The 9,102-nt window shown below is 35.2% G+C and overlaps 1 protein-coding gene across 1 annotated transcript in view; it reads left to right on the top strand.

Annotated features, from left to right (window-relative positions):
* Positions 1-1,252: 1,252 nt before the first annotated feature.
* LOC104501422 (dystrophin-like) overlaps positions 1,253-9,102 on the top strand; it is a gene marked incomplete at its 3' end in the record, with an annotated part of 10,504 nt that continues 2,654 nt past the window's right edge. The window contains exons 1-2 of the mRNA XM_010145230.1: positions 1,253-1,258; positions 1,675-1,836. Coding sequence (XP_010143532.1) covers positions 1,253-1,258; positions 1,675-1,836 — 168 coding nt within the window. The remainder of the gene's footprint in view (positions 1,259-1,674; positions 1,837-9,102) is intronic.

Below are 9,102 nucleotides of genomic sequence, written 5' to 3'. Positions count from 1 at the left end.
AATATAAGTAGCAAGCCTTTGTACTTTTCTGTGAAGTTGTGCTGTTCAGTGGTTCATTTGGTAGGTTAATAATACCTTTGTGGATCAGGTGCTTCCATTAACACTGGCAGAGTGGGGCTGATAGGTGAAGCTGCTCAGTTCCACAGAAGGTCCCTGGAATTGGCAGTGATACAAGGTTATGTGATCAGCTGGTATGAAACAGCACAAAGCAGCTTACAAATACAAATATAGTAAATACTGGTTGGATCCAATCCTTTAACTAAGTCAAATGGCTAGCAGGGATGTTCACAAGAAGTAATATTTTTCATTTGCTGAATATGAAGCGCTCTACAAATCTGAGCTCAGTGAAGAAGGTACAGATATATTAAATATTCTCCCTGAATTGCTGAGACATATTTTTTCAAGGCAAGAGGTATAAAGTCAAAGGAACATATAGCTGGTTTGCCAAAGAGAAAAAGTGTGATTTGACTGGAAAAAAGGCAGGACACATAGCAATGTTGTTTAAAGAATGCTTGTTTTCTCCCTCCTCCCTTGAGTCATGTCAAAGAAAGTTAACCACTTTGTTCTGCCTGAGCAGTATGGCTGGGCTTGTACAGAGAAAAGCTGTGTTGCATTTGAGATTGTTTGTATGATGTGCTTCGTATATAGCAAAACTCTGCTATGCAGAAGCTGTAGTCTAAGTAAAATATGAGTCTGCAGATGGACACAATGACAGATGGAAGAAATTACCAGATTTATTTATTGTCTGTTAAAGAACATATTAAACTGTTGCAAATATTAGTTAAAGCTAACCTTTTTATGTCAAGTGTTTCAATATATGTGCATTTTAGGGTCAACTTGAGAATTTATTGTTCTGATTTGGTAAACCATGAAGTGAGCTCTTTTGGAAGGAAAGCATCCTTCTTATAAAAAGGCTTGTATAAAAAATGATGGTAGGCCATCCACTCTGGCACTGGTGGTGGAGTAGGAACAAGAGTCCACTTCCTAGGCTAAAAGAGGTGAGGGTTAGACTGATAATAGATTGGTCAACTCCACAGGCAAGACAAGGCAAGACAAGACAAGACAAGAAAAGAAAAGACAAGAAAAGACAAGAGCAGGATATATCTCTTTTTTTCTTCTTTTCTTTTTTTTCCCCCAGAGTAGGCATTGTCTCTGTTCCAGGCAGTTATTTATACTTCATTTAAGAGAGCTCCTTCTCAAGAGTCTTTATCCCTCTCACTTACTGAAGTCGATTGTCTTAGATGGGATTGTGATGGCGGTAACCCTATTCTCAGTAAACAAAATCTCTTGAATTACATAATAAGATCAGGAGGACCGCTACGCCTCAGAATGAAGCACTTCACTATAAGGACGGTTTTACTACGCAGCTTTACCAATTTTCACTCTGTTTAGAAATCCTCAGTGCATGCATTGGTTTTCCAGGGTCCTACATTTTCTAGAACTTGTCTCTGCACTCCGGGGTTTTGGGTTTTTCGTTTATTTCGTACTAAAAAGAGCTAAATGGGTGGCAGCAAGATACGCAACTTATCATACAAAAAGGTGGATGAGCCCAAGACAGGAGTACTATTTTTGATTCTTAGCCTGTGTTTTTGGAAAAAAAAAACCTAAACTGGCAAAAAAATGTTTTATATGCATTATTACTGTTACTGTTTATAACCTTGTCATTGTTTTTAGGCTGTGAGAAGACAAAAGATTCTCGAACAGAGTATTCAATCTGCTCAGGAGACCGACAAAACTCTCCGCTTAATCCAGGAGTCTCTAGCTGTGATAGACAAGCAGCTAACAGCCTACATTGCAGACAGACTCGACGCAGCCCAGGTGCCTCAGGAAGCACAGGTAAGTTATACACAAGTCGAATGGACGTGCGTGCTGGTTTCCTCAGGCGACCAAAGAGGGTTTTGTTGCCCCTCAGCCTCGTGTTACTAACAGGGGTTTACAACATGATCCGTATGAAAGTGTAACTAAATTTTAGGTAGGATTACTTTGAGATGTTGAGCTAATCTTCTAGTAAATTCATATCTTCTTTCTGATTTATACTACATACCCGTCCAGAAGATGTAAAGAACTATAATGTCATGGAAGACTGTGCGATAATTTTAAAATGACAAAGATAAGCAATATGACTTCAAATTCCAGTTCCCATTCTAGAAAGAAGAAACTCAAAATCTTCACTACTCTTTGATGTCTCTTTCAGAAAGTTGATTATGTGGCCTAGGATTTGTTACTAAATTATTGAAACATAGACAACATTGTTTATCATTTCATCATGTGTACAGAAGTGTAGTTATATTTCAATTTTTACAGCTTGTGTAAGTTTAATAGAAAAAGCTTTTTCCATTATTTAGAAATGGTTTATTGAGCATTTAAAATAAAAAAGTGTATCCAATTTTCATTTTTATTCTTTCTTTTATAACATCTGCTTTACTACAGCATCAAAATGGTAGGAATACAAATTAAATGAAACCAAATGTCTCTGGTACAAAATTATTAATAATTTTATGTATTATGTACAGCAACTTTTCTGTAAATTCCACCCAAATTTAGGAAGTCAGATTACAAAAGTAAACAAACAGACAAAAAAAAAGGTTAAAAGGAGAGTGAAAATTAATGCTTCATGATGATTTTAGAAGAGACATTCAGCTGTGTTTTTCTGGGATGCCTGTAGAGTTTTAAATCATTCTAAAAAATGAGTGCCTTGTATGGAGTAACTTAGATGATCTTAAATATATTCAGAGCTGAATATAAGTAGCCGAGAAAATCATGGTTTTTTCTCCTTTAAAAATAAAGACTTCCATGCCTTTTGAATTAAAATGTAGATTTAAAACTAATTTCATTAATTTAAGATGTAGATTTTGAATTAAAATGTACCCTTCAGTTATTTTTCTAGTGTGTACATGTTTGTAGGTACATGCAGACATTTTTATGTGTGTTTTTGTGAATTAAAATTTATATTTAGAAAACGGACTCATATTTGCATTCAGTCTTATTTTGAAAACGATTTTAATTTATTTGTTTCTAACTGATGCTGGTATAAGAATAGGATCAGATTCAGACGAATTATTGTTTAAGTTTGAACGGTAAACTATGTTAGCTATCAGTTGACTTACTTTTCTCCTTTGAGATATGAATAATATAAACAATTTTTTTATGAAACAACATACAAATCAGCATTTGTTAAAGATGTATCAGTTTAATTTTTCATCTTGTAATTACACAACTCTAATTTGTAAGGAAAATTTTATATGAAAGCATTCTTGTTTTCTCACGTATTTGGACCCTTACACTGTAGCAATTTTTGGTGCTGCTTTGTATATCCCATGGCCTCCTCTGCTTTATGTGCATCCTCAGGTACGATACTGGCAATGATTAGCAGGCTGTGTAAAAGGAAGTGATTTAGAACTTCAGCAACCGAAGCAGCACAAAACTCAACCAATCTTAATTAGCACACTTCCACGGGAAAATTTCAGCTTAATGCTTTTGTGGAACTTGGTTTTGTTCTGGAGATTTTATTGTCTGATGTCAAGTTCACCTGATTATACTATATCCACTGTGGGAAAACCAACACAGAGGCTGCTGAGTTTTTCCCTTTCATGTTTTTGTTTTAAGAAGCCAGTGGGACCTAATGAAAAACCTTAATTAACAACTGAACAGATTTAATGCAGATGTTGGAGTTCTCTGAAGTTCAGTTGTGAAGTTCTTTAAAATCCTTAGGGGAAATGGAATAAAAAATCAATTTTATGTGGGTAAATATACTGTCATTCCTTTAGTGAATGGCCATAGCAGCCGGTGACAGAACAGGCACGTGCTGAATGGCCACACCTCCTGCGGAGCTCCTGCTGGCACAGCTCCTTTGCAGAGGTGAAACCGGGTCATTCATACGACTCTGCAATAGTGTCTGCACAGCTGGAATGGGAGTCTTTCAGTCAATGATGTGGGTTTCTGAGCAGGGGGCAGTTTATCCATGCTGAGGGATTGCTGACTGTTCAGCAGTGTGTGTTGCATTTCTAAAGGAACATGCGGGAGAATTTAGAAAGCTGTAAAGGGTTTGGGAGCTCTGTGTGTTTGCTTCAAAAATCCAAATCCGTTTAGAGCATTCATAGCAGGAATAATATTTGCTTCAGCTGATCAGAATTGAATCTGAGGAAACAATATTCTATGTAGCTCCTTTTAAAATGAAATTATGAATTTAGTTTATTCTGAAAATTGTCAGAAAGAAAGCGGTGTTAAGTATGTGCTGTTCAACTTCTTCTTCAGATTATTTTTTGAGTGTAAATTCTATGAGCTTCTTACTCCACCATGTGGCACTGAGAATTTAATGCTAGAAAGCCACTGACGCCCAACTTTGACAACTAAAGCTGATATATTCACAGAAAACAATCTAATGACAACAGCACAGATAAATCAATTCAGATTCCTCAAGGCGTAACGATGAAAAAAGCCAGAATGAGGTAAAGTCTAAAACAATATCGCAGAACGAAAGATTGATCTCCTGATCCCAAATGAAGTCTCTTTAATTTCTCTAGATTTACCGAGAAAATATAAGAATTCACCAGTTGCTAACTTTTTTTAAGTACTCTTTAACTGACAGGAAGAAAATAAATCTATGCTGAAAATATTACATATATATGACAATAATATTTTTCAGATAATTATTTGTAGCTTTGTTATTTAATAACTTATGATGGGAGATAAAATTTCCACTTTGTTCTTCTGTTTAGTATGAGAAAGAAAATACAATTGTTTCACTTCTCAGCTGCATGTGATGAATCACAGTTGCTCTCTCTTGCAGACTTATGTAAAATTAAGCGTGGAGAATAAAAGAACAATGCTATGTTTCTGGGAAAGTAAAAGTAATATTCTTTGCTCTTTCAATAAACTCCTTGAAAAATTCCAGTTCTGTAGTGACAAGTAGTACACTCCTGACTATTTTCTAAGTAAAAATGGTTATTAATCTGTTTTATTAATCTGTTTTTAAAATGTTGTTATGTTCAAAGCCAAATACAATGTGATGATATAATGGCAGAGTTCTTAATTTGCACAAGGTGTTACTGGACAAGAGTAATGCCATATGCTTCATTGCCTTCAGACTAATATTTTGGGAAAAAGAATCCACAATTGTTTACTTAGTAAAATGTCTAATGTTAAAGATATTTACACTTACTTTCACTCTGCTGGAAACTGTTCAGCCATGCGTAGATCAGTGGTCAAAGAGGGAATAGCTAATAAGCGTTACTCAGAAGTATAAGCTTACATTTTGTTATGTCTTAAATTTGAATATCTGTGAAGATTTCTGTTCTCCACATACAGGTTCTCATACTCTACATATCTCCATTAGCATCTGAAAACACATTAACTGTATTTTAACTGCACAAACTGCATTTGGCATGTGCAACTTATTCAGTCTTGCCTTGTCAATCATGTTTCTATCCTGTGATGATTTGCATTTGGACTATTCAGTGAATCTTTCTTGAAGAGGAGTATCCAAAGCTAAGCGTGCTGTTCCTGAGACTTACCTGTATGTCTTTCCTGCTATAATATCATCTTCCGTATCTGTTATGTACTTTTCTTCTTCCTTTTTTTTTTTTCCAAAGGTGTGATACCACTGGCACATACGCTTTTTCTGCTTTTAAAGATAGGTACTTCAGTTTCATTTTCCTAATCTTCTGATACTTCGTTTCAGAATTTTCAAAAGTAACCACTAACAATTTTGGACTTGTTTCAGATATGTTTTTTATGTCTGCCAGAATCATGAAATTTCCATTTATAAAGTTTAACTTACTGGAATGCTCTCTAAATTTTTTATTTTCTCCACTGCTGTGGTTTGAACCCAGCTGAAAACTAAGCACCGTGCAGCCTCTTGCTCACTCCTTCCTACCACTGTTGTAGGGGGAAGGAGAGAAAAAGTAAAACTACGTGGATAAAGATACAGAGATTTTACCCGAACCACACAAAGAGAGAAAAAACAATAGTAATAATAGTAAAGCAAACGAAATACAACCACTGCTTACTGACACTCTGCCAAGCCATGCTGCACCCTGCTGCTGTTCTAAACTGTGTGCCCTCTGCAGCCCCCCGTATATATACTGGGCATAATGTCAGTATGGTATTGAGCATCCCATTGGTCGGTTTGGTCCAGCTCTCCTGACTGGGGAAATTAACCCTACCCTAGCCAAACTTCGGACATTATCCACCCCTCATACTATACCACCTGTGTCATGCCCAGATCCACTACTTTACCTGTTCTTTCTACACACATACGCACAGAACCATCCTCTTAGTCTATGGGCCGTCCCTCCAACACGTCCACTGGAGTTCATTGAATCCATGACTTTTGGGCTCTGTCTGTCATGACAGTCTTACTGTAGGAGAGGTGGTGTTGGATTACAACATGCCTCATCCAAAGCTTGCGGCTGGTGCATCTGGTGCGGCCCATGCTCATGGTCTGCAGGTTGAAGATGTTGATCTTGAGGAAGTCGCTGGATGCCAGTTGGAGTTCCATCACCACTGCCCCTTGCTCGGTTTCAAAGCATATTGCCCATTGATTTGAGTGATTCTTACCATAAGACCATTGATAGGACACACTAGAGCTGCAGTAGTGATGACAAACAGTAGCAGGGTCGTTTAGAGATTAATGTCATGCAATTTAATTCACCAGCTGCTCTCACCCCAAATTAATTTGTCTATTAGTTTATCTGTAACTTTACAGCCATATAAAAGTTTTTTAAATTGATAAACTTTCGAAAAAAATGCCAGTAATGAAAAATGAGAATTCTTAGCCTGTAAGACACAATAATTTATGTGCAGAGATATTTATTAGTTGCATACATTATATTATATTGTGATGCTCTAAAAATGAAATGAAGGCAGTTCTTATTCTTTATTAAAAGACAAAATACAGAGGAACCGATGAGAAAAGAAATAGGAATTAAAGAAATGGGAAAAGAAAATTGGTGTTTTCTTGTGAATGTTTAGAAGTTGATGTAATAAACTATTGAGTCAAAAAGGAAAAAATGGTCATGTCAAAACTGAGCAAAAAGGGGCATCCTAGGCAGGTGTTATAAATTCTCTTATATCTGTTCAGGACTGGTTTTATCTTTCTGCCTGTGAGCATCAGTGACAAACACACACAAAAAATTTCTGGCTATAATCCTTACTAACTTTTCTTTTAAGCTTTCCTCTAATATGTTTATTCTCTCTAATTCTGCATTTTGATGCCAGAGTAGGTGATGCTTCATCTTTCTCCTGCGGAGCAATTTAAAAAAGTAAGATAGAAAAATCTCCATGCAATGTCCCGTAATACCTAATTGCTTCAGCATCGCTCTTATCTGTACTGCGCTGTTCTGGCCTAGTCAGATAAGAACTGATCAATTATTTGCTTTCCAGAGTGACTTTGAGGTTGAACAAAGTAAACTGGAAAATACAACCGAAAATCAGTTAACTGATGAGGTGCAGAAGCAGACATTTGAGATACTGGTTGTGATATTTTTCTAACATTCAGATTTGATTATTCCTTATATACACAGTTCTGACTTCCAAGACATCAAGAAATTATTTGGCTTCAGGAGCTAAATAATGCTGAAGCACCACCGATGGTTTGGTCGGTATGCTGCACAAACAGAGAAGATAATCCTGTTACAGTTCTAGTACACTTCGAGGGGGAAATTTCAAACTTAGACGAGGAGAAATAAATACTCCAAAATAGGCTATTAAATAAACCCTCTCACCTTGATTGTTTGTCCTTTTAGTTGACTGACTTCTTTTTCTTCAAAACTAAGATAACATATTTAGAAAAATTCTATTATGCCAAATACTGCTGGTAAAGAGCATTGACAAGGAAAACTCATAAGACAAAAAATAAAAATGTACAGTTACGATAATTTTAAATGAAAAATTTCATCTAAATTGACAACTTTCTGTCAGTCATTTTGCTTTTACATGTGCTTTGCTTCAGAAAAATATTTTATTTCTCCAAATAGTGCTGGGTAGTTTAGACATATTTTTGCAAATAAATTTAGTAATGGCTTAATAGTTTTCTGTATTTTTGTAAGTAATTTTGTCTTAAAATTTATTTTAGTATTTTTTCAGTATAACTTGTGAAAAAATTTTAACGTAGTGTTATAATATACAAGACACTATAATGTTATACAATTCAATATAACCCTATAGTCAGCACACAGTGTACGCAGATTTGCACTTAATAATTTATGAAAATGTGATTAAAAATGCCTATATATACTCTTATCTTAATTTGCATAATTCTTTGTAGTGTTTTGAACTACAAAGTTTTCATATTTGACAAGCCATTATAGTGTAAGATAAATGCATGTGAATATATTTAAATTATAGCTAGTCTTTAGAGTATCTGATAAATGTTTGTATACTGTAGAAAAAAAAAGATTAAATCTAAAATCACTTTTTCATGCAGGAATAATGGCCTCAAATACTCTCCCTGGTGGAAACGTACCTTGTCTTTATTTCATAGAGTAATTGTTCTCAGTGGTACTTATCTGGCAATTCTGCTAAACACAGTTTCTCATTTTCTAACAATTTAAACATAAAAATAAGTGAATTGTTCTAAATTATGTCCTATCAATACAGTTTGCGGGAAGTCTTCTCCATTACTTTGCACTAGCCAACACTGCTTATGTTAATTGTTTCATGTAAAGTTGATTTATGGTGGACCAACAAGGCTGATATTTTTCTTGTGGTGGTTTGATTTCACGCTGGTTTTGCAGAAAGAGATAACGAGAAATGTAAGTTAGAAAATGGTCTAAGTTAGTGTATTAATGAAGCACAAATCGTTATGCATTTAGTGTATCTACAGATACGGAACATAGATTCTGGTCAGTAATACACCACAAATTTTGTACTGTTTTATGTATAACACAACTCTGTGAGAAGAATGTTAAAATACACACAGGATACTTTGATCAGTTTTCTCTCAGCTTGCCTGATGATACTGTGAAAATACTAGGAAATAAGGATAGTGAAGCAACTCATTTTTCTGCTTCTATTCTTCTTTTCTATTACTAATTTTTAATTTTCTGCCCAATTAAAATAGTTGTTTTCCTTCAGAAGAAAGAAATAGGTATTTTTTTCCCT

This window comes from Buceros rhinoceros, unplaced genomic scaffold (assembly GCF_000710305.1).
Source record: "Buceros rhinoceros silvestris isolate BGI_N320 unplaced genomic scaffold, ASM71030v1 scaffold45071, whole genome shotgun sequence".
In the NCBI taxonomy this organism is placed as follows: Eukaryota; Metazoa; Chordata; class Aves; order Bucerotiformes; family Bucerotidae; genus Buceros; species Buceros rhinoceros.
This window is presented reverse-complemented; position numbering and strand designations above follow the sequence as displayed.